Source organism: Opisthocomus hoazin, chromosome 8 (assembly GCF_030867145.1).
Source record: "Opisthocomus hoazin isolate bOpiHoa1 chromosome 8, bOpiHoa1.hap1, whole genome shotgun sequence".
NCBI lineage: Eukaryota > Metazoa > Chordata > Aves > Opisthocomiformes > Opisthocomidae > Opisthocomus > Opisthocomus hoazin.
In genome coordinates, this window is record NC_134421.1 from 67,026,940 (window position 1) to 67,054,864 (window position 27,925).

General features: G+C 44.0%; 1 protein-coding gene across 2 annotated transcripts; it reads left to right on the forward strand.

Moving 5' to 3' along the window:
* Window positions 1–27,864, forward strand: SEPHS1 (selenophosphate synthetase 1). Of its 2 annotated transcripts, none has more exons than XM_075428909.1 (9): window positions 1–60; window positions 2,939–3,200; window positions 6,940–7,043; window positions 13,685–13,792; window positions 14,646–14,800; window positions 15,611–15,701; window positions 19,428–19,527; window positions 21,082–21,294; window positions 26,564–27,864. In XM_075428909.1, exons 2-9 carry the CDS (start codon window positions 3,008–3,010, stop codon window positions 26,776–26,778), a joined length of 1,179 nt encoding a protein of 392 aa, XP_075285024.1. In that variant the 5' UTR covers window positions 1–60; window positions 2,939–3,007; the 3' UTR covers window positions 26,779–27,864. The 2 variants fall into 2 exon arrangements, with proteins under 2 accessions (XP_075285024.1, XP_075285025.1); XM_075428910.1 differs by lacking the exon at window positions 1–60 and adding an exon at window positions 728–880.
* The last annotated feature ends 61 nt before the right edge of the window (window positions 27,865–27,925 follow it).

Below are 27,925 nucleotides of genomic sequence, written 5' to 3' on the forward strand. Positions count from 1 at the left end.
TGTGGGACTGGGCTGGGAGTCCCGTTCGCGGGAGGAGGCGGAGGGCGAGGAGGCGAGCCGGTAAGAGGGAGACCTGAGGAGGGAGGGAGAGAGGGAGGGGTGGGGGTGCAAGGCGGGGAGATTTAAAGGGGAATTCGCCTCCGCCGGTACGGCGGGCCGGGCGCCGGGGGGGGCGGCGCGGCACCGCCGGGGCGCGGGCTGCCCGCCTGGCCCCGGGCCCCGCCGCCGTCCCTCAGCCCGGCCCCGGGGAACGGGCGGGGGAAGAGAAGTGGGGGGGGCGGCTGTGCGCCGCCGCGGCCGCTTTAAAGAAACCCGGCGCCGGCGCCGGACGGGTTAAATTTTTCGCCCGCCGACATTTTTTTTTTTTCCCTTTCCCCCCTCCCCCTCACGGAGCGGCGGCGGCGGCGCGCGCCCAACGCTCCGCCGGCCGCCCCGCGCGCGCGCCCGCCCTGGGGCCGGCGGCTCGTGCCGCCTCCGCCCGCACGACCCGTCCCCCGCCAGCAAGGGGTTAACCCCGCCCCGGCTGACGTCTTACCTGCGCGCACGTGCGCCCGGGACGCGCGTGGGTGTGGGCGCGGGGTGGGAGTCGCTCGCCTCGCGGCGCGGTGCAGGGAACGGCGGTCGCGGCGCGCGCGGGTGCTCTGCCCGCCGCCGCCGCGTGCACAAAGCCCTCAGCCGAGGCCCTCGCGGGTTTAAGGTGTCCCGCGGCCATGCCCGCGCGCCGCGCCTCAGCGGCCTCGTTGCCGTTGCCCGCCCGGGCGGTGGCTGCGCGGGGGTCTGCGGTGGGCACCCGCCGGCCTCCCGCTGGCCCCTGCGCGCTCCTCTCGCCGCCCTGCAGGCAGGCAAGGGTTAAGCTTCCGCTTTTAATATTTATTTTAAAGTAAGAAACATCTGGGTTACGAGGTGTTTGCTTCTACTTTGCGGGGGGGGGGGGGGGGGGTGCTTAACGCTCCCGTCGCGCGCCTTCACGGACCGCCGGCCCTCACAGGAACTTGGCCTTGCGGGGAAGGTTGCTCCCCTGGGCAGTCTGCGAGATACAGAGTTGCACGCAGCTTTGTTCAGGTCTGCGTTATAAAGTTACAGCCGTCTCGCACCGTGGATGTTTTCCGTTCAATAAAATCTCCGTGTTCGTTTCGGTACTCGTGTTCGAATAATTCGGTGCTGTCTTCGCCGTCCCGAAGGAGCTGCTGGTGGGCTGCGGCCTCTGGGCCCTTCCCTGCGCGAGGAGGCAGGGGGTGCTGGGCATATTGCAATTACTGAGGAGATGGAGGAAAACGTTCCCCTTGTGGGGCAAGCTGCTTTTTATAAATTTCTGGAATTAATTAGAACAAAGTGTTAAAAAAGAATGAAAGGGGGGGAAAAAAAAAAATCCCGTTCCTTGAAGAGCTTTTGTCTCCCATTCTGTTGACAGGTTGTTTTCCAGACACTATCTGTTTTTTTTTTGATTGCAAGTGCTTAGTGTCTTGCACTGGAAGACAACAGCTATGAGCTGAATTCATTGCTCATCCAAGACACGTTCTTGTAACTGGAGTTTGGATTACTGCCCGAGCCTTGGCTTTGGAAGATTTGTTTTAAATAAGTGCCACGCCTCCCAGAGAAGGAGGGAAAGTGCTGTGAAGGAGAGCTGGGCTCCATGGCAGAATTTCTCAGGGAGCTTAAAACTTCAATTCCTGCGAAGTATATTCAGTAAATTAGTAGACTTAAAAGGTTTATGGAATGGACGTGCTCATTAATAAGTGCTGCATAGGGGAGATCAGTTCCACAGTCTGTAGATTTACTTCTTTCTTACATTTAGTGCTGTCGAACTTCACGAATGCCAGTCACTTTGCATTCACGTTTTTCCTTTTCAGCTTAACGGTGTGGTGGCGTGACCATCAGTATCAGGTTTTGTCAGCGATTCTGCCAACTCCGTTCTACTTGTTGTTAGGCAGGATCCTTGCTTTCTAAGAAACTACCACAGACAGGTCTTTTTTAGTAATTCCTGAAAACTTCTGCTCTGAGAAAGATGAATTACATTTTATCACAGCCGTTCCTGTTTAGAAGTCAGTGTCTCGGTTAGGCCTCGTACTGGTTTTGGAGTGTGGTGTATGTGAGTCAGAGTGGAAAAACGTTCTAAAATTAGACATGCATTGTTAACAATTTTATTAAATGAGTTGCATCAGTGTCTTTTTACATTACCATTTTAATGGACAATTCTCTTTATTCTCAGTATCGTTAGTTGACTAAAAAAGGGCTCGAGAGGCAAGAAACTCTTCTTTTCAACGTTTTTATGTCTGTGACCGTACTAAAAGGTAAACTGGCATCTTTGTAGGTAAACCAGTCTGATTAAATATGGCCTCTTTGTTCTTCTGTTACCTGTGCTGACAGAACACCAGGCTTGCGTGTTCCCCCAAGGAGAACAGGTGTATTATGGAGTTTCAGCTTCTTACATCAGAACTGAAGCAGAGCCATTATTTGAAAAGGATCTTATTTTTGAGATTAATATGTTAATGGCTAAAATTATGACCCCGCACTGAGCTGAGTACAAACAGATGTCTCCGCTGAGCGTGTTGCAGGATCAGGGCCTGGGTTGCCTTCTGCAGATTGGCCCCAGTGCTCTGGGAACTATTATTTCTTTCATTACCTCTGTGTTAAATGAGGTCGGTAAGTGTGTTACGTTCTGTTTTTAATGAAAAACTTAAGCAGCGTATCTGGAAAAGAAATTGGTTCTCCGATTTGCTTGGCATAGTTACAGTTTTAAATGTTGGAAGGTAAGAGGAGGAGTCATTCCTTTGCAGTCTTGAAGAAACGAGTTGTGTGAGATGCGCCCACCTGTCTTGACAAGCGAACGATGGCATCGTTGTCTTTCTTTTTAACTTGCTCCATGTGGAAAAACTGTTGTCTTGTAGGTCCTAGGAATTTCTAACGTTCCCAATTTTATTTTTTTTTTTTCAATTAGACTGCTCAGCAGAGAAACTGATACTGTTGCTCTGGGGTGGGAAAGGCCAGCAGTCTGTGTGAGAGAACCATGTCTGTTCGGGAATCATTTAACCCAGAAAGTTACGAACTGGACGGGAGTTTCCGTCTGACCCGATTCACTGAACTGAAAGGCACAGGCTGCAAAGTGCCGCAGGATGTCTTACAGAAACTGCTCGAATCTCTACAAGAAAACCATTTTCAGGAAGATGAACAGTTCCTGGGGGCAGTTATGCCCCGGTTGGGTAAGTAGTTGCTCCTCTAGACACCTGTGGTCCTGCTGTTTGGTCTGCTTAGTGACGCGATCTCGTTTGCGGTTTGTTTAATCAGTTTGAAAATTGTGTGTTGTATAATGCATGCACAGCATCCAGAAATCTGAAGAGTGAATCTCGCATTGTCATTTGTTGGCATCTGGGATACAAGAATAATATTTTAATTATTTAACACCCTGCAGTGCGCTCAACTACAAAGAAAAAACGGTCAGGAATGTCCACCGTGGTAGGCACATGCGTAGGAATTAGTCTCCTCCTCCCTTTCCCCAGTAGATGCTTTGCAAACTGAAGTCATATCAGTTAATTTCTGCACTTTTATATAAATGTGTTGCCTTTGGAAATTTATGCAATGAATTTTACGCAATTAGATGACTTGCAGGTGAAGTTCCCCTCTCCCTCCCCTCCCCTCTTTTCCTGGGCCAGAGAAAGTGAGCGAGAAAAAACTTTCTCGCTGCAGCTGACTGGGAGCGGATTGTTTTACAGTTGTCATTTTTCCTTTCAGTCCTTGCGTTGTTCCCCACTCTGACCTTTTTGCTCACCTGTAGAAGCTGCCTGGGAAAGGCTGTCTTTCCAAGACCTCTGTGCTCTTGCCAGCTTCACTTTCTCTTTGATATTTGTACAATGATGCAAGCAGTAAGGGAAAACAACCTGCACAAGCCACCTACATGGGGAACAGGGCGAACGGAGGTATTTTGATGCCAGCTACTGTACCTAATATTGATACAGATAAATTAATGTAGATAATGTGTTTAATGACACTTTTAATTCTGTTTGTCTATTTACTCAGCCCTGGAAATTCAGTCTCTACTTTGCAGTGCAGAATGACTTTTTTTTTTCCCCCCCTCAGTTTAGGAATATCAAAGTAGCATTTATTCTGGAGTTATTTAATTATCAATTTAGTGTCCAATAACCTTATTTAAAATTATTTAACTTTGCTAATTGTCTATTAGCAGGCTAACAGGTTGCAACCTATTATTCTGGTAGAGATTGAATTCAGTGAGAGATTAGTAAGGAGCCTGTTTTCTTGCTTAAACAATGGCGATCTTTGTATGGAATATCTAAGCAGCAATTGTATGGGGAGCTGGGGTGGCACTATAATTTAATATTCCCTAATGAAGGACACTTCCAGCTTCTTTTATCCCCAAATTGCTATTTTTTTTTCTAAATTAAGTTATTCACAACGGCATTTCAATTTGGAAAATTTCTAAAATCAGTAATAGTTTGGTTTAGATTAAATTATCTAGCTGTTGGGTTTTGTTTGTTTGTTTGTTTTTTCCCTCATAAACTTACAGGCTCTAAACAGTAATGGAACTGCTAATATATTTTTCTTCTCCAGCTATCTGAAAAGGTAGGAAAAATAGACTAATGCCATCAATATGTAGGTATGATATTATGTAACAGGAAATCTGTTAGTAATAGAAGGTGGAGAGTTGAGGTCTCTTAAAAATATGCTTTTATGGTGAGTATCCCTTTAACAAATGTGTCTGTGAGTAAGTTAGGTGTTACTTGCCTCTGATGCCTTGTGCTTAAAAGTGATAGACAGGTAGCACTACAGCCTGTGCATACCCACCGTGCTTTTGAGATGCAGTCAAGAAGGAAATTGCCGATAGCAGGTTCAGCCTCACTCCTTTTTAGTTCAGCAAGTGGTGTTATCCAGAGCAATCTTAAATATGGCTGAGTATATCCGTGAGTAAGAAACTGCAGGTTTGATATTAATTCTCAGAGCTGTTACGGACCGTGAAATCACTGTTTGCAGTCAGCTCTCTGAACCGATTCACTTACTCAGGTATTTTTTGGTGGAACAGCCTCAGAATGACCGTCCTGGCCCCTTGGCCTGTATGTCAAGCAGCACTTCCACTGAAGCTGTGGAAAACCACACAAGCGAAATCAGTCTCGAAGCATTATGACATGAATAGGTGAACTGAGGGCAAAACAGCTCCTCTGCGTGAGCTGCTTTGCTGTAACTGCTTATATGCACTTCCCTGGAGATACCGGGCATCATGCATAGTGGCTTGGTAGCTTCTGAGGAGGATGAGCAACCCTAAATTACTGTTCATGAGCGTCTGCCAGTATACTGTCTTTTCTGAGGCAAGATCTGCTGCTTCCATAGGCAGGAGAGGCAAGATCCTCTCCACCTATATACCTGTCGCCTGGCAGACCTTCTGCTCTCAGTAGGACCGCAGATGACAGCAGCTCACTCTGTCCCTGTGCAGGACACTGCCAAATACTGGCTGGTAGCTCTTGCTAGGTAGTGTGTTTCATTAATACATGGGGAAAAGTTAGTGTGGCGTCTACTCTTGGAAAACTGATTGCTTGAAGACCCTTGCCTTGTGAGGCACACGGAGTAATTCTAGGCAGCCTGCTGCCAGCCCAGCCACTAGGTGCTGAAAGGTTAAAACCAAAACAAAAGAAATACTTTACAAAACAAGGCTTTGCGGAAGGATAATAGGCACAGCTGCGCAATTCAATTATGCAAAAAGATAACAAAACCCAGTGAAACAAAGAGATAAAGGAAGAAACAGGACCTTGAACTGGGAACAAGGAATCCTCCCCTGATCAGGTGCTCAGAGATACTAAAAAATTGACCAAATGGTGTCCTTTAGATGAACTTAGCCCATTATAATGTGAAAACCACACAACACCCCCTCCCGTTTGAAGACCCCTACTCACTGAGCATGCTCAGTACATTTAAAATGTACTTTACCTTTAAATCAAGACGAGACATGTAAGGACCAATGAGAAAGAGGGTGATTAAGCATAACTGTATAAGTACTGATAGCTGTCGCTCAAAGTGTATAAATGTTTGCCGTGTGCTGGCTTGATGGAATTACCACCTAGCACCCATCTCTGCACAGACATGAAGTAAAGAACTATCTGGGCTCTGCATGTGAGGCTGGCTGACCCCACCTTGGGCGAACGAACCCTTTTCGTGCGACAGCAAAGGCAGGAGGACATTGGCAGGGAGGGCTGCTCAGCTGGCATGTTGTGATTTGTCACCTGCCGCTTTAGTGCAGGCTCTGGCCTCGCAGCGAATGCCTGGAGGTTTTAAGATCGCTTATTCTGTTTGAAATATCCACCATCATGGAAAAGGCTGCTCTTGGTGTTGTGGTTTTCTCAAAGGAGTTTCCCTGTCTAGCAGGTTATCTTGCCGCCTTTCAGCCTTACAGAAGTAAGCTGAGGTTGACATAGTTGCAGAAGCTCCAAGCAAGTGAATCATTATTCACCACAGGCCTTGGCTGTGACTTGTGGCGTTCTGTTTGTTCCTCCTGAAGTGAGGAAATGCCCTTTATGAGAGGCGATGTCCTTTTAAAACTGTCACCGTGTTTTTGTTGAGTTCAGAGTGACGGGAAAACCTATTTGCTTTTGACAATACCAAATTTACGTAGTTCCTCTTAACTGTAAATGTACATACATACAAGCACGGATGTTCTTAATGTACTATTATTATGCTGCAAAAAAACCCATAGGAACATTGTAGTTTAGTTCTTGCTTTCAGCCGTTTACACTTCTGTTCCAGTCAGACGTTTTCATTCTTTGCTTGCTTTTCCTCATATTTGTGCTACATGTTTTCTCTAAGGAAGGAATTTGCCATGTCTGTTTAGGCAGTATTGAGTTGTGTTTCACAGACGTGTTTTATAAGTTCTCTTGTTAAAAGCAACAGATAATTAAGGGCAAAGTTAGTCACCTCACTGATGGATTTCTGTTTTTGCAGGAATTGGGATGGACACTTGTGTTATTCCATTAAGACATGGAGGTTTGTCGTTGGTCCAGACGACAGATTATATTTATCCTATTGTGGATGATCCTTATATGATGGTAAGTTGGCTAAACTTACTTGTTAACTGTATTGCTGATTTGATTTGTGCTTCTCACTTACCAATCTGATGGCAGTTTTGACCACTTCTTCTAGATGTGCAGCGCTAATTGTTTGGTTAACTGCATTCAGAGTCTTTCCTAAATACATGTGAAGAGGGAAAGGCATAGTTTCATCCTATAATCTTTTCCACATCAGCCAGGAATGCTGTAGTGCTGCTTTCTATAGGTGAAAGTTGGGAGAACTGCCACCTTAAATTCAGATTTCCCTTCATCTTTTGTTCTGTGGAATTTGGCTTGAAAAGCCCAAAAGGGGGAAAAAGAGCCATCTGTGAAGCAGCAGTCGGTAAACTCCGCTTACGAGCAGAACTGCATTGTACTTGGCCTTTTTTGAGGTTCTGAAATAACCAGGTAACATGTTAGAACTGGAAATGTCTAAATGACAGCAGTTGGCAGTAGCACCTGGCAACTTCAGAGTGCTTTGTGAACACCGATTTTCCCATCGTTCTACCTCCGTTTGCAGATGGATAAGTTGAAATGACTTGTTGGAAGTTGCGTGCACTTTGACTTCGGTTCCTTCTGTGTCCCTGTTTCATTTAGTCCATCTCAGTAGAGATTCCTCTGTGGTGTTCTGTGTGGCGGTGATCCATACTGACTTGAACAGCAGGTCACGGGGAAACAAATGAACTTTAAAAAAGCACTTAGGCTGTAAGGAATTCTACAGGCGGTGTTTGTTAAATGGAAGTTAAGAAATGCCAAAATTCAAGTTTCCTGTGATTTGGATGTGACCACTTTGCTTTAAGCCATGCTTTTATGGCTGTTTATATGATTGCATGCTTGATTTGCTGTTGTTGGTTCATTGTTTGTTCTGTGAGACCTGTCAGGTAGGTTTTGGACATGCAGTTTGAGATTGGGACCGACTCTTTTTGTGGTTTTGTTTTTTTTTTTTTTTTAACATGCTGGACCAGATGTTGTGATATATGCAAGCATAGCTCCTTTGATTTCTGTTCCAGAAGTGCTCTCTTTCTGTAGATTGAGCCACCAAGATCTCAGCCTGGCCTCCAGAGTATGGACTTGTTGAGCTCTCCTGAGAAATTTGATTCAAGTGGCTTGTTTTAACATCATGTGGGAACTTGTCAGGCGCCAGGATAAAAAAAAATAATTAAAAAAAAAAAAAAATCTGTGTCGGTGGAGAGCTGTGTTCAACTTAATCAGCTGAGAAACTCTCTTTTCTCTCGCCTTGTAGCAAAAACTTGTGAGGCACAGTGTGAGAAGTCTGTGGTGAAGGAGGAGGGTTGTTTTGCTTGGAGATGCAAAGGGTTTGAGGTGCTGCAGGAGTGGATAGGTGAGCCTGTGCCCAGATGAGCTTTAGGCCAGTGTGGTAGGAGTGGAATGTAAATTTGGCCTTAGTCCAGTTTGAGTGGTTCTATCATAAGTTAGAGTCTATACTGTGAGCCACATGCACCAGCAGCTGTAACTTTGGTGTTTTCTAACTCAAGTCCTTTGCTTTTCATTCTCGACAATATTCATTTCAGTGTGGTGGCTTGCCACTTCCTAATCTGTTTACAGGTATGTGATTCTTCTTGAAAGCTAACTGAGAACAGGAATTCTGTCACAAGCCTTCTTGATGATACCTGCCGCGATGATGCAGCAGGCTTGGAGCTGCTGGATCCTCTACTCGGACCTCTCTCGCTTGGCGGCTGGAGTACTCGGGGGCGATAGGGATTGCCATTTTCTGGTGTGGACCGACACCAGTTGGAGGACAGCCAAATACAATTTGGCAGGGTGTTTATGGGTGGTTGTTAGTAGCAGAGGAATGGTGAGACTTGGGAATTTTGAGTTTGTGTCCAGGTTGTATAAAGCAGTGTGCTCTGGACAACTCTGTTCAAGACAGGCTGCTGCTGCTGCCCTGTTTCTCCAACTGCGTCTTTCCTTGTTTTTAGTCTAGGTGCCCCCTGACCCAAGCCTGTTGTTACCAATCAGTTCTTGTTACCACTCACATGCAGTCCACATGCTGCTTCTTCCTCTTCTGCTCTGTCTCCTTACCTAGCCAATTCTAGTCTGGTTTTGGGCAGGTGTTCCCTTTCTCTGTGCACAGTGTCTACCTGCTGCTCCTTACCGGATCTCTCTTCCTAGCCGGAGTGAGAGGAAGCAAGGAGGCAAAGGCAGAAATGAAGTGCAAAGGGAGTCCAAGCTGGGTGCTGTGATAGAAGGGATTAGAAAACAGCTGAGAAGGGCAAAACTGCACATGGACTCAGCTGAACTTCAAATTTTTGCTTTATAAAACAGCTTTCCCTCACTCTGTCCCTGCCTATTTTAAAACCATGTTCTGCAGTTATATGCAAAAAACCTCTTCCTTCTGCTTCTCTTTCCCCTGCTCTTTGGCTTTGTTCTTGAAAACACTCAGTCCGTGTTCACAGAATCATGAATGCTTTGGGTTGCAAGAGACCTTTAGAGATCATCTAGCCCAGAACCCTGCAGTGAGCAGGGGTATCTTCAACTAGACCAGGTTGCTCAGAGCCCTGTCCAACCTGGCCTTGAATGTTTCCAGGGATGGGGTCTCCACTGCTTCTCTAGGCAATCTGTTCCAGTGTTTCACCACCCTTATCGTAAAAAATTTCTTCCTTTTATCTAGTATAAATCTACCCTCCCTTAGTTTAAAGCCATTACTCCTCGTCCTATCGCGGCAAGCCCTGCTGACAGTATTTCCCCCATCTTTCCCATAGGCCCCTTCAGGTACTGGCAGGCTGCTGTAAGGTCTCCCCGCAGCCTTCCCTTCTCCAGGCTGAACAGCCCCAACTCTCTCAGTGTTTCCTCCTAGGAGAGGGGTTCCAGCCCCTCGGATCGTTTTTGTGGCCTCCTCTGGCCCTGCTCCAACAGCTCCATGTCTGTCCTGTGCTGGGGGCTCCAGAGCTGGACACAGGACTCCCGGGGGGGTCTCACCAGAGTGGAGCAGAGGGGCAGAATCCCCTCCCTCGCCCTGCTGCCCACGCTGCTGGGAATGCATCCCAGGGTACAGTTGGCCTTCTGGGCTGCAAGCGCACATTGGTGGCTCATGTCCAGCTTTTCATCCACCCATACCCCCAAGTCCTTCTCAGCAGGGCTGCTCTCAATCCCTTTATCCCCCAGCCTGTATTGATAGCAGGGGTTGCCCCGACTCAGGTGTAGGAACTTGCATTTGTCCTTGTTGCACCTCATGAGGTCCACACAGGCCCATTTCTCAAGCTTGTCCAGGTCCCTCTGGATGGCATCCCGTCCTTCTGGTGTGTCAACTCCACCACTCAGCCTGTGTCATCTGCAAACTTGCTGAGGGTGCACTCGCTCTTGCTGTCTTAAGTCATTGATGAGAATGTTAAACAGCTGCAGACTTGCTGAGAGTGCACTTGACCCCTCTGTGTCATGTATGAAAATGTTAAACAGCACTGGTCCCAGTACGGACCCCTGAGGGACACCTCTTGTCACCAGTGTCCATTTGGACCACTACCCTCTGGCTGCGACCATCCAACCAATTCCTTAGCCACCGAACAGTCCACCCTTCAAATCTGTGTCTCACCAATTTAGAGAGAAGGATGTTGTGAGGGACTGTGTCAGAAGGGTTTACAGAAGTCCAGATAGATGATGTCTGTAGCTCTTCCCTTGTCCACTGATGTAGTGACTCCATCACAGAAGGCCACTAGGTTGGTCAGACAGGACTTGCCCTTGGTGCAGCCATGCTGGCTGTCTCGAATCACCTCCTTGTTGTCCATGTGCCTTAGCATAGCTTCTAGGAAGACCTGCTCCATGATCTTCCCAGGGACAGAGGTGGGGCTGACAGGTCAGTAGTTCCCAGGGTCCTCCTTCCTACCCTTTTTAAAAATGGGCACCATGTTTCCGTTCTTCCAGTCACCAGGGACTTCCCCTGACTGCCATGACCTTTCAGATATCATGGAGAGTGGCTTGGCAATGACATCAGCCAGTTTCCTCAGGACTCTGGGATGCACCTCGTCAGCTCCCATAGACTTATGTATGTTCAGGTTCCTCAGGTGGTCCCAAACCTGATCTTCCCTTTACTGTGGGAGGGGCTTTGCCCCCCTGTTCCCCATCTTGTGGTCCATCAACTGGGGAGGGGCAAGGAGAGAGGTTGCCAGGGAAGACTGAAGCAAAAAAGTTGCAGAGTACCTCAGCCTTCTCCTTGTCTGTTGATAGGAGGTCACCATTCTTGCTCATCGGGGGGGAGGGGTATGCTTTCTGTAACCTTCCTTTTCTGGCTGACATGTTGTCTGAAGTATCCCTAGGATGTACACCTGTAAAACCTATATCCGTCGTAGGGCTTCTCAGTTTAAATGGTTTGATACTGGAAAAGCTACAAGCAGTTGAAAATAGGTTTGATAATAAGTATCAAGCCACTGGTAACAAGACTGGTACTGGCCTCTGTTGTGGCACTGGGGAGACACCTTTTTGAGTACAGGAGCAGGAAACTGGCTGGTTTGAGAGTGGACTTCCTTCCCCCTCCTCTCCAGGGATGTTTCTTGTGCCCTTTTAAGAAGAACCTTCGCTCAAGACTGGGAACAGGTATCTGATACTCTGTCCTTTGCCCTGATAAATAGTTCTTAGTATCGCACAGAGACTTGTGTTTCAGGGGGACTAAGCAAGCAGTCGGATAGCGTGTGGGACCCAGCTAGACTGACCCCTGTTTGTGAATCCTGTCGTGTTTATCGGTGTTTGCGAGCCGTGTACTGTTCCCTTGCTACTTCAGAGTTGAGACTTGCACTCCCTGAATTTGTTTCCATAGGGGTTTTGGCAGTTGGCAAAGTGGTGTTAGACTGACCTTGGACTACTAGAATAGAGAGCTGTTGTCAGTGTGGTTTTAAAGACTTATCTGTCATTCCTAAGAGGGCATAAACCAGCAGTTTGTTTGGTAAATACTGAAGATAGTGGAGAATGGTTTAATAGCCCCCTTCCAGAAAAGGAAAATGGCAGGCTTTAGTGTTTTTAAACAGCTAGAAATTTAACAGCCAATATCCATCAAACCATACAGTACACAGCTCACTCTTCTCTTAATAGTTTAAGATTTAAATGATTAAAACATATTCCAGTTCCAAATATAAGGGATTCCCCTGATGCTACTGGAAGCTCTTGAATTTATGAAAACCTGGATTATGTTTAATTGTGATTTGGAGGTGTTACTTCATGTCATCAGCAAGTAAGGTAACTGCCTGAAAAATAGTAATTTTTGCAGAGATCCTGGATGTGTGATCAGACTGTAAGGTTTTAGAGATAGTGGAAAAGTGTTTAGATTCTTTTTTTCTTCTTTCCCTCGAAATTTGTCCTGCAGCTAAAGCATCTTTCTGTAGTCCAAATAGTGTCAAATAAGCATGTTGTTGTTTTTGTCATGGTGGTTTTGCCTCTGAACTTTATGAAAAGCACAGGTTTAAAATCATAAAACCAGATGTTGGTTACAGTTCTGCAGCTGTAGACCTGAAACAATTTTAATAAAATGCATGGAGTCTTCCAGAGTAACACAACAGAATTTGTCCTGTATTTTAAAATTATCTTGCTGTCCCTTAGGGCACATACTGCATCAAAGTTCTGCGTCTTCATTGGGAAACTCGATGTCTCTTCTGTGCCTGGGTCCACATCCCAACAAACCCTCCCTCAGATCCATTAATTCAGCAAAATTAGAGTAGCTAAGCTTATGAGGCCCAAGTGATCCCTTCTCAGTCCTGTCAGCTTCAAGACTTCTTAGACAAATCTGCAACAGAAGACTAGGTCTCTTAGTCAAATTTTTGTTAATGGAGATGTTCACACACACAAAAGTCAATTAAAATGTATGCACTGCAGCAAAATTCAGCCTTATCTTGTCATTTAACAAGTGACAGAGTAGGCACATTTCCCTTGCCAAACAAGCGGCGGGGGACATATACGTCCCCTCAGCAGCCGTGCGGTGACAAGGCCAGCTTCTGGGAGCCCCGAGCCCTGTAATCCCTGGCACGCACTGTCTTCTGCAGACAGCTGCTTATTGATGTCCGGACAGAAGAAGCACCTCAGTGTGGCTGTGTGCCGGCAGCACAACTGTGTCCTCTCCTAAAAACTCAGGAGTGTAGATGTGGCCTTCAGGGTAGTGCAGAGGAACAAACAGCCCTCTCATCAAGGTCACTGTCTCCTGTGCATTCCAAAGCAGAAAAGGTACAGCAACACATGCTTTATGGGTTAGCTTCCTAGCAGTTGTGAATTGCATATCATGGTCAGTTTCATCAGTGTGTATGGTTTTGTGCTGGCATAAGGTTAATAGGAACATATCAGATTAAGTAAACTGAGCTTGTTATCAAAGCTAGGCTTAACTTCAGCCTCTAAAATTAGGCATCCAGTCTAAACTCGGTGTGGGATTCCTATGTAGTCAGTGAGAGAGTATGTTGACCAAGACAGCTGGGATGAATTGTCTCCTTACCTGTAAAGGGAGCAAATACCTGCACTCCTAGATGAGCATGTTGCACAAAATGGACCATACTACGTCTTTGGCTGGATTTGTTATTGCAGGAGCTTGTGGAGTAAGCAGCTGTCTCAAAGCACAAACTAATGCTTGAAGTTTTGTTCGTGGCAGGTGTTTGAGCATTCACAAACAGTCCTGAAGATGTTTTTTTTTCCTGTCTGTCTTTCTTTTTCAGGGACGGATAGCATGTGCCAATGTCCTAAGTGACCTTTATGCCATGGGGGTCACAGAATGCGACAACATGTTGATGCTCCTTGGAATCAGCAATAAAATGACAGATAGGGTAAGATTTTTGGTACTTGCTTTTGAAGGAAGACCCAAACAGCTAAACATGTGTAGAATATATTTACCTTTAGTGTATTTTTTCCTCAGAGTTTTAACCCTTGGAAAGAAGGGATGGTTTTATTGAATGTCTCAGTTTGTAGTATGGGTCTTGCCTCATAAACATCCTGAGGTCAGTTGCTAAAAGTTCAGTTTTCTGTGGCATAGTAATCTGCTGCCAATTCCTTCATCTCCATCAAAATGGGGTTCCCTGCTTCTGTCAGTTTAGGGCAATATTGCTCCAAGGCAGCATTTGATTACCAATTCATGTATCGATCTGGATAGATACTTCTGGTTTGCTTATGCCAGCTTTGCAACATGTCTCTGAAGCAGAGGAAACTAAAATAGATGGCTTTTCTTTTTTTTAGTTTTTTTGAAGTGGCCAGTATGTATGTTTGTTTTGTTCTAGCAAAAAAGGATGTTTATTCTTAGAAGGAAGTAAGTTGAAACTTTGCAGGTTAGTGGAGGCCAAATGAATCTTGATTTAACTTTGCCTTGTTGCACTGCACTGCTGTTTGCTGTATTGATTACAACAGCAGGATAGTTGTTCTGAGTTTCCAGAACTCTGATTTCTTTACTTTTATGTGACCTTTTGAAGAATGTCTCTTCAGCTTTTTTACAAAGGGCTGTAAAACCATAGCTCTGTGGGATAAGATGCGATTTTCAGGAGGCTGACCTCTTCCTAAGGCTGGCTTTTCTGTCGTGAACTATTTGCCGTGAGGGCATTTTGGCTTGAATGGTTAAAAGCCCTGGACCAGTCTTGAAATGACTAGCACTGCTGTGTATGGAACTCTGACTTCTGTTTTGATCTCTAGGAAAGAGACAAAGTGATGCCTCTAATTATCCAGGGTTTCAAAGATGCAGCAGAAGAGGCAGGAACATCTGTTACTGGTGGCCAAACAGTGTTAAATCCCTGGATTGTTTTAGGAGGAGTGGCCACGACAGTGTGTCAGCCTAATGAATTTATAATGTAAGTTAAATCGCTAAACAATCAAAGGCACTGGTCTGAAGGGATAAAGTAAAAAATCCTTTAAATACCATGTTGTGATCTTGTGATCTGTCTCCTGATGAATAAAACAGTACCTGCTCCTGCTTGCATTTGTCCTTAGCACTCAACAGATGCCACATTTCTTCTGTACATACTTGCTTTTTTAAACAGGATGTCCTTTTACTTCTCCCCACCCCACAGTATCTTTTAATCCTATACTCCTTTTGACAGGAGTTAAGCTTCTAAACTTTAAAGGTATTGAAGGCTGTTTTGGGACACAAATTTCTGTCGTATTTATATATACATTGTAAACCATCTCCCAGTTATCCTACTAATGGCTGTAGAGAGCTACACAAGTGCTGTGTTTACAGCATTCTGTCCATTTAACAGCTGATTTCGAATGTCCCATTGTGGCATGTTACACTATACAAATGCATTTGTTCGTGATCCTAGTGGTGGTTATCTTATGCCCTGAGTAACAAAGGTCAATTTTTTTCTCCCTATCCTGTCTTATGTCTCCAGTAAATTGAAAGAAAAGTTGTAATTTTGTGTGTGTCTGACTGCAAGCACTGTTATATTCCAAGAAAGAGGGATTAGCACTTTTAAATAAGTATGCAGCTTTTTGCTCAACAATATCCCATGGCAATGAGTCCCAAAGGGTAATTCTGCAATTAGTCAGTGTAACTGTGCAACAAGATACATGGGTCTGTGAAAATGTAATTATCAGCACTTGTTCCTAATAACGTGTGTGAATCTCACCATGTAATTAATATATGAATTCTTTGTTTTCAGGCCAGACAATGCAGTGCCAGGAGATGTGCTTGTATTAACTAAACCCTTGGGAACACAAGTGGCTGTAGCTGTCCACCAGTGGCTAGATATTGTGAGTACACTGTGAAGGGGTGTGACTTAAAGGTGACCTTCCTCATTCCTCAAAACCTCAAAATGGCAAAGCTCAGCAGTGTAATAACTGCGCTGAGGGCTCAGTTGGGAATGATCTACCACCCCTCTCTCCTCCTTCCTCCTTGGTGTGTTGGCCTTACCTGCTTATGTGCAAAACTCTCTTGGAATTGAGACAGTTTACTATTTTGTGCTTCGTGAGCCCATCTTAATTGCTTCTAATTCTTAGTTAGTTCTCAGGCATTGCTGTAATAAACAAAATTGTTTACTAACAGAACAACAGACTAGCACCCTGGGTAAGATTATGCCCTACTCCACCTGCTAAAGTAATTGGCAAAAGCTTATTGATGGCAATTAGGCCAAGATTGCTGTCTGTGTTTGTGGGCTTTCTGCTTGTGTGCGTAGAGATATATCTACGTTTCACATGTATTACCCTGTGCATTCAATAAGAATATTTCTAGCAGCATTATGCATGTAGACGTACTTCCATCTGTTACTTCAGGCAAAAATGTAACTACTGAACTGAAAAGTGATGGCAAAATTGGCATCTGTTTATATTGTCTGGCTCCCAGTACTTGTCTTCGGAATTATAACTGCTCAGTTTACACTTTAAAAAGACGCATCTTTTCTACTTTTGGGACTGCTGAGCCAATAGACTGGCAGAGGGAGCTGGAATCTGCTTTGTCTTGGCTGTTGGCCACTTCATTGTCAGATGAATTCTAATTCCAAAGCCTGTGTTAGCAAAAGTGGGAGAGAACCAGCTTAAACCTTCATTGGAGCCTGAAGTGTGAGCAACAGGGAAAAAAATATTTTTCTCCTTCTTCATAGGGTCTGGCCTAGCAATTCTGACCTCTGCAGAATCCTGCGTTTTCCAACCAGATATAAGGATCAGGGCCTCAGATAATCTTGATATGAAAATGAAGTGAAACAACAAGACACCAATTTTATAGTATGTTTTCTGGTCGTAATCTCATTTCTTAACATATCTATTATTGTACTGACAAACAGACTTGCAAATTAAGGATATTCTGAATTTCCACATATTTCAAGTACTTCTAATTTCCTTGACTGTCAACCAGAAACACTTTCTGGTCTGAAAAATTAGGACAACAAGGAAATTAATCCTCCTGTTACATGTAAATAGAATATATCTTTGATTGTGGTAGGAAAAATTCTGAGTAGCTGTGCTGCCTTTTCTTTAGCTTTGTTTTGTGAAAGAGTAGGAAAAGTGAAACTAGAATTATCCATCACAAATCCACCCATAAATCAAATTTTGGTAGGGAATTTGACTTTATGTTGGAAAGTATACGGGAGAAGGTACATCGTACAGCAAGTTTATGCACAGGCAAGAAAGGAAAACTGTAGAGATATGTGCCTGTAAAATAAATAAACAAAGAAACCAACAAAAAACCCCTTGAAGCTGAGGTGTTTAAACAGAGCAGTAGCAAATGAGTTCCTGGTGAGGAGTGAAAGGAATATCCAAATGGAGACAAAATTTGTCCTCCTTGCTTGGCTGCTGCCAGCATCATTGCAGCTGAGGCCCAGCTGCTTTGCTGGCAGCAGTGGCCGTGGGGTGCGAAGGAAGAGACCAAAAGGGTCTGCGGGGAGCAGGGGACCGGGTCCGGGGTGTGCCAGGATGATGGAGCTGTTTGCTGCAGCTTCGGCTGCCTGGCTGATGGTGTCAATCGATCAGGCAGGTCCACAGCTGAGAGCTGGCATTGCTTTGCCTTGTCTGCTTTCAGCTGCAAAGCATGAAAGGGGTTGTTGTATGTGCCCCTGCCGAAAGGGTTTTCTAGCCCTTGCTGTTGTCTACAGACCCTTCCCACTGGGAAAGCTAATCTTGCTTTTAAAAGTTGTTTGGGCATTTTTGTGAACTTTTCTGCCTTTGTTTCCTGTTTACTGACCACAGTATCTGATTGCTGTAGTGGAGAGGAATTTGCATCTAATAATCTTACCTGTGTTTGTGGCTCTTCTAGCCTCAGCCTTGAGTTCTGCTTCCACCTCATTTGTGATTTCCATTCCCATCAGCTGACCAGTTTCCAACCCATGATCAGCCTCAGAACTGTGTTTTTCAAAAAAAATAAGGTGGACTGACTCTGCTCAGGTCTTTCAGTCATACCTGGAGTAAGAATCATCATTATTCTGTCATCTCTGTAATAGCCTCATTTTATTTTTTTTACTTGGTCTCTGATTTATTTAACTAAAAATGCTTTTCTTATTTAATTGTTCAGACCCAGTTCAACCTAATTTCAGAAGCTCTAATCTTACTGCTACACTTCCTTGCTCTTTAACAAATTATTTGTTTTGGCTGACTAGTCTTTTTCCCCCTCTTGCTGTTTCTGGATTCTCTCTTACACCCCTCGAAGTCAGCGCTCCTTTGTTGGGGGTAGGAGCTTCTTTGACAAGATCCTTCCCCAGTGCAGCATCATATACCAATTCTTAGTAGTTTTTGCACCATTGGTTTAGTAAGAAGTTTGTTCTATGCACTTATTCTGTGAAATGGCAGTGTAGGCATTGTGGCTTCAAAAATCCTATTTTTGTTTATTTTCAATTCTGTGTAATTTTATTTCCATTAAAAAAAAAAAAAGAAAACCCAGTTTGTAGTGTTGCTCTTAACAGCTAAATAGTTGCTTTGGTTCATTCTGGGTCTGGAATTACTTCAGCTTTGAATGAAACAATTACTCTTTATACAGGTACCATTTCCTAAATTTTTCTGAGACTTTTGGGATGAAAAGCATTGCTTAGCATGTGATGGAGATGTGAGGAGCGGCTGAGGGTGCTGGGGCTGTTTAGTCTGGAGAAGAGGAGGCTGAGGGGGGACCTTATTGCTCTCTACAACTACCTGAAAGGAGGTTGTAGTGAGGCAGGTGTTGGTCTCTTCTCCCAGGTAACTGGTGATAGGACGAGAGGCAATGGCCTCAAGTTGCATCAGGAGAGGTTCAGATTGGATATTAGGAAAAATTTCTTTACTGAAAGAGTGGTCAGGCACTGGACCAGGCTGCCCAGAGAAGTGGTGGAGTCCCCATCCCTGGAGGTGTTCAGAAAACGTGTAGATGTGGCACTTGGGGACATGGTTTAGCAGGCATGGTGGTGTTGGGTTGGTGGTTGGACTTGACGATCTGAGAGGTCTTTTCCAACCTTAATGACTCTGTGATTCTATCATAAGACACTGGAGGATGGGTGGAAGGAGATGCTGATATTAAACTGTAAAGGAATCTTATGAAACTGCCTTAATCCTAGCTCACTGGAGTGATTACATCCTGCCTTAGCATATGTTCCTCCGACTTGTGGATATCAGTGGCCTTTCTTGATCACAGTGTCCAGATGTGAAATCAAGAATTTTCTCTTAAAAATCAAAGAAGCCAGAGACTATAAATCTCAACATCCAGCAACAAAATTCTTTTCATTTGCCTGAGGAGTTCAAGCCTGAGAGTTGCCTTGAAGGAGTTGCCCTAGGGTAGGTTATTCCACTCTGCTACTGAAACCAAGATTTGAGGTGCTTGGTGCCTGTTAGATCTTTAAATGAACTTCACTTAGGTACAGCAGAGTAAGGCACACCTCTGACTGTTGAAGCTTTTGCCCCTCTTTAACTGAGTTTAAAAAAAAAAATAAGTACATTTTGGAGGCAGGATTTTTTTAAAGTGGTATGGGTGTGCTTTAAAATACACAGCTGAAAATCTAAAAGATTCATCTTTATTTCATCCATTAGCCAGAAAAGTGGAATAAAATCAAACTAGTGGTAACGCAAGAAGATGTAGAACTAGCATACCAGGAAGCAATGATGAATATGGCACGACTGAACCGAACAGGTAAGAGATGTGCGTTCTGGGGGGGTGAAGGGAAGGTTGTGGGTTTTTCCGATTCCATACTCAATTTCATTTCACTGCTGTGGGGAAATGTGACACAGCCACTTTATCCCTTCCTTCTGCTCCATCTTTCTGCTCTTCAGTGTTTGTGAAGCAAGCAAATTAAAATCAAACGCCCTCTTTTAATTATACAGCAAAAACACAAATGCTGCTGGAGATGATTATGACTCATGTGAGTGCTGCGAGTAACATCCCAGTTAGTGTAAAGGGAAATATATTGGATTTATTCCTGATCTTCTGTGCCTAGAGAACTTGTAAGGGCCTGACTAATAAGGTTAAAAAAAACTCAGAATAAAAAAAGGAAAAGCTCTTAACTTCTGCATGCTTCAATTTAAGTTTTTGGGTTTTAATTTTGTCATGTTGTGTGCTTCCCAAAGTGTGGAATGTGTAGCACATTTTCATTCCTGGGTTTTTTTTTCCTGGTTTTGTGGGTTGTTGGGCTGTTTGGGTTTTTTCTTTTAATTTTGGTAGAGGGAAGGTTCTGGTTTTACCCTACAAATTTTAATCCAGAATTTCCCTTCTTTGTTCAAAGTATATCTGGGGGAGCAGAGAATTGAATTAGGTGTTTCCTTTGGGGGAGCAGAGAATTGAATTAGGTGTTTCCTTCTCAACTGAAGGAACAGGGATAGTTAAATTTCTCTTCTTCCATTTATTCAGTTTTCATTTGGTATTTTTTATGTCATCCCACTGCTTTTTCATTCTTTCACAAAGTCTTCCAGGAAAAATAAATGACCGGGATTGTCCTATGGAAAAGGATTCAGGTCCTGCTCATGTATTGGGAAGGACCAAAGAAGGGCAAAGCATTCTTGGTTTTGTTTTTCTCCGCTCGCTCTAGGCACCTTTAATAACACTTAAATATTCTTAACTGGAGCTATTGTCCTGCATGCAGAGGTGCCTTCTCCCACCCAGGGCTCTGGAGTTGCAAATGCCCAAGAATTTCATGAATGTGTAGGTGGCGAGGCTGGGTCCCTGCCCCCACAACCTGCAGGCTTTGTGCTTAAGCTCTTAAGTTCTGGACACTTGCAAGTTTAAGTTCTGATGTGATCATTTTACAGAGCTGCAGGGAAGGAGATGCAAGAAAACTCAGCCAGTTTTCTCCTTTGCCCTTAATGAAGCAAAGCTGAGCTCAGAACCTCTCTGGCCCTCGAGTTTGGGAAGTTTGAATCTGGAGCAAACCCATGTTTCTTAGACTGCTAATATAAATTAGTAGCACATGTCTAATAGAGCATGCTCATAAATATAACCTTGGTGCTGGATTTTCAGCATGATTTAATACCTCAAATATAAGTTGAATTTTTTAAGGGTTACATGCAGGATTGGTGAATTCCAGTTCCCTTCAAGCATGGGTTTTTTTTCTAAATAATTTAAACAGTAACCCAACCTGATTCAAATTGAATGTATGCAACTTCATTCAAACTGTGCACAGTATTGTTGAAGTGTTGCTTTTCCTGATCATTTTTTTTTCTGTTTTGTTTTTTTTTTCCCTCCTTCTCGTAGCTGCTGGACTCATGCACACTTTCAATGCACACGCAGCTACAGACATCACAGGATTTGGAATCCTGGGGCATGCACAAAACCTTGCCAAGCAGCAGCGAAATGAGGTGTCCTTTGTTATTCATAACCTTCCTGTTCTTGCTAAGATGGCTGCAGTCAGTAAGGCTTGTGGCAATATGTTTGGCCTCATGCACGGGACTTGTCCGGAGACTTCAGGTAGGTGACAGTTGTGCTAACCTCTTCCTTCCCTGCACTTCCACTTTAGAATTTAATAACATTTCAAATGTACAAATCATGTGCTTTGCATTCAGAATCACAGTTGGCTTGGCGTATAGCTGAGCTAATGAGCATTAGCCACACAACTGTTCACAATTAACTTCTTCAGCCTAATTCCAAACCACTATCCTATTCTTAGTGCCTTCTAGTTCCTTATGAAACAGTATTATAGAAACCCTTACTGTATGTAGAATGTCTTGCACTTAGAAGTTAGTGATGACTCTGAATTCTCTTGAAACCTATTTTTCCCTTAGCTGTTAACTCCAGAACAGTGAATATCTGAAAATCCCAGCACAGCTGACACAGTTTTCTCAAAGGTAAAGCAACCTTCAGTAGGTTTGCCAGTCAAATGAGTGGTGTTTTGTTTCTCATTATGAATATGTGTGAAGTTCAGTGCTGAATGGCCCAGTCTTGGCGACTAAGGCCTTCTCTGTCCACAGCATACAGACTTCCAAGAATATAGATTTTTCTCCCTTACGATTATGAAATCTGGCTTTAAAGGACTGTGACTAGCAGGAAAAAAAAAAAAATAATCTCTGACCCATTCATTACTTGAGTTCTGTATTTGATAAAGTTGCCACTTGCAAATACAAGTTACAGACACCAAGTGCATTCCAGATAAACATTTGAACAGTCATCAGGTGATAAGAACTTCTGATGTTTGAAAGTTGCCTTGCTATTAAGTGTAGGCCACTTTGCTGACTAGCACGATCAAAGTCTGCTGCTGAAGCATCTATACTTATATATTTTTCCCCTTGAATCTTCTGCCCTGTTCCATTTTGGTTTTCTTCCTTAATCTGACTTTTCTTTCTCTTTGGGAAATGTAGCAACAAATCTGTCTCTTTCTCTTATCTCATTTCTCCACCCTCTTCCTGCTCTCCAAAAGTATTATCCAAGTTCTCTGCAGTTCACAGCAGAGTGGGCCCCTTGAAGCAAAACAGTCCGAAGATCTGGAAAGAAGCATCACAGTGAGAGCCATAAACTTTTCCCCTAGTGAATACACAAGTTACCGTGATCTGCTGAATTGTTCCTCAGCCATCTGTGTTTAAACAGACTTTCTGTCCTAGGGAGACTGTATGGCTCAGATGATGTGTAATAGGATATGGGACATGAACCCTTTCGAGAGTTCAAATCCAGTGTCAGCAGAGACCAGAAATACCTGGTGGCAGTTTGGTAGCACCAGACAGATGCTTACTACCCAGGAGCCCACATAACAAGTGCTGCTAGCACTCTACTTATCAGTTGCAGAGTCCAAAAAGTAGTGTGGACACAGAGCTGTGTGTGCAGGGTGCTGCTTCAGGTGAGTGGCTGTGGCAGAGGTTTGTATAGCAGTGGGCGTGGGAATGGTTTAGCTGCAAACCGTTGGTGCTGGTGTCTTCAGAGCTGCGCATCCCGCACCCTGGGGATATCCAGTTCTGGCTTTTCACCAAAGGAGTATGAGATGGTGCGGATGTACGCACTGCTGTGAGGGCACTTGGAAGTGGGAAACAGTCGACTTCAGAACCTTTTGGGACTGAGAGGTGTCTTTGAAACGCTGAATGGCTTACATTTCAACATAGATGATGATGGAAAAACCAGCAAGACGTATCTGGTTGTTTGTGAACTTTGGGTGCCTCAAAACACGTATATTTGATTTCATCAGCATTGCATTTCTCGCATTAGAGGCGGCTGTGGGGATTTGTTACAGGGCAGCGTCTGCCAAATATTGGAAGGATCCACGTGGAGCCACGTGGGCACAGTAGCTCGGGTCTGGAAGCTATATAACGGCCTTCCCACAGGCTTCAGGCTTACACCGACAGCGTGCCACATTGCAGCAGTGTGTCCTAGCTGGGGCATGGTGTGCTGGGACAGCTGGTTAGCATTCAGACCCAGGCTGTCTGCGCACTTGACGTCCTGGGGCTGATTTAGGTGAAGGCAAGCGTCTGTCTTGCTGCGCCTGTGTATCCAGTAGCAAGGGTGTCTTTTGCCGGGCTGCTCAGGACTGTTCGTGCCGTAATACCGATAGGCTCTTTCTCTGTTGTCTTAACTTCCAGAAATGCTCTGTCTGTAGCTTCTTCATCTGTGAACAGATGTTTTTCTGCAGAGTGGGCAGGCAGTGAGAAATTTACTGGAAAACGATTTGAATGGATTTTAAGCCTGTTGTGTTTTTTTCCAGTGCACATTCACTGGGCACCTGTTGGCAAAAGTCAGTGTTGGAAAGATCTATTATGTCATCTCTTCCATCCTCCAGGCACTCTTGCTTATGCTGTATTTTCTTAATATTGCAGTTTTACATGATTTTACACTCCTTTTAGGTAACTCTTTGGTAAAGGTTAAAGTTGCAATCAGGCAGTTATTTTCAAAAAACTTAATTCCGTTTGTTAGACTGGCTGTTTGCAGAAGGAAGTTACAGAGTTACTCTGTATGGGCTATTCATGCAGTCCTCTTTGAGTAACTTTTGAAGCTATTGACTGGTGTCAACCATCTTTTTTAGTGTGGCAGAGATATGTCAGCAATGCAGTGTTTCTGCAGATTTTGTGGACATAGGTAGATGGGTGGGCTGTGTTAGTGCCTGACAAGCGGCAAGGCTGATGATCTCATGCTTTTGGTAGTCGTTGTGGGAGAAAGCCATGAGCAGGAGCAAGGACACTCGGTTTGGATTCACAAGCTGTTTGTGTCTCTGCTCTTAATTGCAAAGCTTTGTCCAGTCTGCTTTTGAAGTTTTCTACGTCCTCTTCCCTGCTTGCAATACAACCATTAAAACCAGCAATATTCAAAACCTCTTATAAAAAAAAAAAAGACATTTTTAAAAAGGCACACTAGGACAACCACCAGGTATCTACATCCCTTCAACGCCCAAAAGAAGCACGCAGGAAACTCTCAAACTGCCACGGCCATTTGTCTGTTCAGTCTGCAGTTCATTTGCTTTGTCTGGAGGCAACGCAGACCTCAGAAACTTGGTACTCCGTGGAATGCTGCGTGCCTTGCTGCAGAACGGCACTACTGCTTCATTTGCCATGGGCACGTCGCAGCAACTCCAGCTCCTGGGGGCTGTGACCTTGCAGAGGTGAAGACTGCTTGTAGTTGTCCATGGGACAAAAACCAGAGCAGCTGAGAACGCCGGTAACATAGAACGGACTAGACGAGAATACACGGTGGAAAACCTTAAGGACTTACCCCGAGGGTTAAAGAGACTGGTCAGTCTACCAGAGAAATTATTACTGTCCCTGCAGACAGGAACCCTACTACTGATTGAGAGTAGCCCAGAGCCTTTATTAAGGGTTATTGAGAAAACTGTGGGATGCAGCCAGCAGGTGGGAAGTGATTTTTTTGGATTGCAAATGGATTTTTTACAGTTTTCTCATCTTGCCAAAGAATGTTAACAGGGTATGCATACAAAATTGCGAAAAGTGAATATGTGGGGAAACGGTAACTGATTGAAGATTGTTCTTGTGCTCTTTCTTATTTCCTTTTTCACCATACTCCTACTTCTCCCTTCCGGCTAGTTAGCATGTTCTCTGCACTACCACTTGTAAACCTCTTCCCTGACTCGCTTGCACCATGATGTAAGTTTATCCTCAGTTTGATTTAGAGCCTTGCATGGGAATGGCACGTAATTCCTTTGCAGTTGATTTGTCTGTTACATCTGGAGTAGCTTAAACATCGTCTTTCAAGCTTCAGGGTTTTTTTGTTGTTTTTGATGGAAGTACCTGGATGTTGTGTTCCCCAGTGCCTGAGAAAGGTAGGCATTTTTCTGGATGGCACACTCACTTGCTTCATATAGAGCCTAAAAATAACTCGCACACTTCCACATGTCCTTATAAGTAATTCCTCATGTTCAGTAGCTGCTTCTTCCTCACAGTCTTAAATTAGAAGTGTCTTTAGTCACCACCGAGGGGGCTGTTAGCTTGGAAAATTAAACATAAAGGTGCCCAAGGTGCTAAGAAGCTGTCCAGGGGTGGTGGAGGAGGAGGTGGCACGGAGCCCAGGGTGGCCAGCTCACCAGGCGGCCCTTTGCCCCTGGGCTTGGCTCCAAGCTGGCAGTATCACTTGTGCTGCTGGCTGATGCCCTTCGCCCGGACGAGAAGGCTTTGGGTCAAATACCTCTTAGAGAGTAAGCGAGCCTCAGCCTGTGCCCAGATTCCTGTCTGCGTGAGTACGCTCTCCTGCCTGTGTCCTCCAGACCTTTTCCAATGGGAGATGATGCTTTAACATCCCTTACAAGAGGCTGCTACATGTCAGAATACAGCGCAGCGTACAGATGTGAGCAGCGCAGACTGCACGGAGCGTGCGATGCTTTGAGGGGTAGTCAGGCATCTGCAGGTGACTGCTGCTCTGTGGCACAGTGCTTCACACATTTGCAGCGTAGCGTAAGTGTACAAAAGGTAAAGGATATAGAAAAGCTGAATGCTCTAGTAACAAAAGCTAGCACCAAAACATGTCATGATTTGGTCAGAGCGCCCTGGAATTTTGTGCTAGAGCTGACAATGAAACTCATTCTAGTAACTCACTTGCCGAGCCACCTTTTTCAGTGCTTTGGGATTCTTATAATGGAAGTGTTCGTAGGTTTAATAACGGAGTGGCAAACTTGCTAACTAGTTATTGTGCTGACTCTGAAAAGCATTCATTATGAAATTAAATATTTTTCAGTTGTCTCTGAGAAAAAAATCTTATGGGAAAGGCTAAAAAAGGTTACAAAATTCCCCAACAAAGAGGTCAAAAGGACTGTCACAGGGAGCACTTGATCAAGCTAATGTTTAATTTTCTGCCTCTTGCGTTCTCTGGTTAATAGTCCCCGCTTTGATGAATCATTTCATTGCAGGCAATGGGATTACTTGCAGAATCAGCTGCTGCCAGTGTGTGGTTATCGGTCTCTGCATATGACCTTTATCCAAAATGTTCTGTGCAGAGGCACTTTGCAGTCCCCTGTTGGAAGTTCACAATGCTGTGTTGTTCCAGTATGTCATTTGTTGGCGTTGGTGTGATGTCCTTTTGCCAACATCTTTTTGTGTTTGGCTTGATTTACATACCCACTAAACACAGAGTTCAGGCACAAACTTCTTTCCGGAAAGCGAGAGCTCAGACTTCCACCATGTCTTCTCTAGGAATCCTTGGAGTTCAGCAGAATTCACTGAAGTCACCAAGCGCTTGTCCAAACAGGGGTTTGGCAGATCAAAGTTGAAATGCCTTGTGATCGGACATTTTAATGCTCTGCTTTTTCTCTTTGCAGGAGGCCTCCTCATCTGTTTACCACGAGAACAGGCAGCACGGTTCTGTGCCGAGATCAAGTCTCCAAAATATGGCGAAGGTCACCAAGCGTGGATTATCGGCATTGTAGAGAAGGGCAACCGCACGGCCAGAATTATAGACAAACCACGGATCATTGAAGTCGCACCACAGGTGGCCACTCAGAATGTGAACCCGACGCCCGGTGCCACCTCTTAATAGAGATGAAATAGCTGTTTGTTTTTAAATAGATCTATTCCTTTATCACCCTACAATTTCAAGAACTGTAAAAAGAAAAGAAAACTTGTTGTGTCTGCACATCTGGTGGCCTTAGGTCAGTTTATGAGTGGATACAATTAATAAAATAAAATCCATTGCCTTTTTTTCCTGTTACATTAACTGAAGATGCACCTAATCTTGAGGCAGCTTCTGAGTTGAGAATTATATTGTTATCCAATACTGTTGATTCATTTTGAATCTTTAGACACTTATCTCTTGCCGCATAGGCTCTTTTTAAAGGTGCTTTCACGTAGCACAGACATTACCAGTAGTAGTGTCGAATAGCAGTTTGTGTCCTTTCATTATATGTATATTTATCATAAGTCTAATTTGGATGCCTTGAGTGATATTCCAGAAAGGCAATAAATTGATAAGTGACACGGGGGTATACCCAGTAGTAAGAGGGTTGCATGATTACATTCAATCTTTGATATTTTTTTTTTATTTTTAATTTTTATTTTGTAAGGTTTAGTCTTATCAAGAGCATCTACGACCCTGGACATTGCTTGGTAGTGCACTCTGTTTAAACGAGCAAGTGCTGACTTTGCATGGAAAGCGCTTCAGAGTCGAAGGAGTCATTTTTAATTTCGTTATTTGTAGACCTGACAATATTTACTGCATTATCAATGATTGTTTTCTTTATTGATAGTAAGGAAAAATAATTTTTTTTTTTTTTTTGCAATGTGATTGGATGTGCTATAGTGCAACAAAGGTTTTGCAGACCAAAAGGAGGTTACTGTATAATATTCATTTACAATTCACTATATAAATAACTACACAAATAATTTTTAAATATAATCAAACTAAAATAAACCTCTGTTCTGTGGATGGTAGTGTTTAATACATTTTATATTTTGTATAGTGATTACAGGCTTTTTTGTTTCTTTAAAATCAGCAGCTGTTTAGTATAATTCCTAGCATTATTTTGTTCTTTCTCAAATACATTTTTGTGCACGCTTTTGTGATCAGTGTTTAAAATCTACATTGCCAACATTGCAGCTTGAACTTAAGCTTGTTATTCAAAATAAATATTTAATTTTTTTTATTGCTCTTGTACAAGTGCATGAACTTCTTTGATTCCTAGCCA

Excerpts from the sequence above, each read along its gene's own strand:
- SEPHS1 (XM_075428909.1), top strand. The coding sequence starts at position 3,008 with ATGTCTGTTCGGGAATCATTTAACCCAGAAAGTTACGAACTGGACGGG. Across the intron at positions 14,801-15,610 it reads CAGCCTAATGAATTTATAAT|GCCAGACAATGCAGTGCCAG; the intron begins GTAAGTTAAATC and ends CTTTGTTTTCAG. Across the intron at positions 21,295-26,563 it reads GACTTGTCCGGAGACTTCAG|GAGGCCTCCTCATCTGTTTA; the intron begins GTAGGTGACAGT and ends TTCTCTTTGCAG.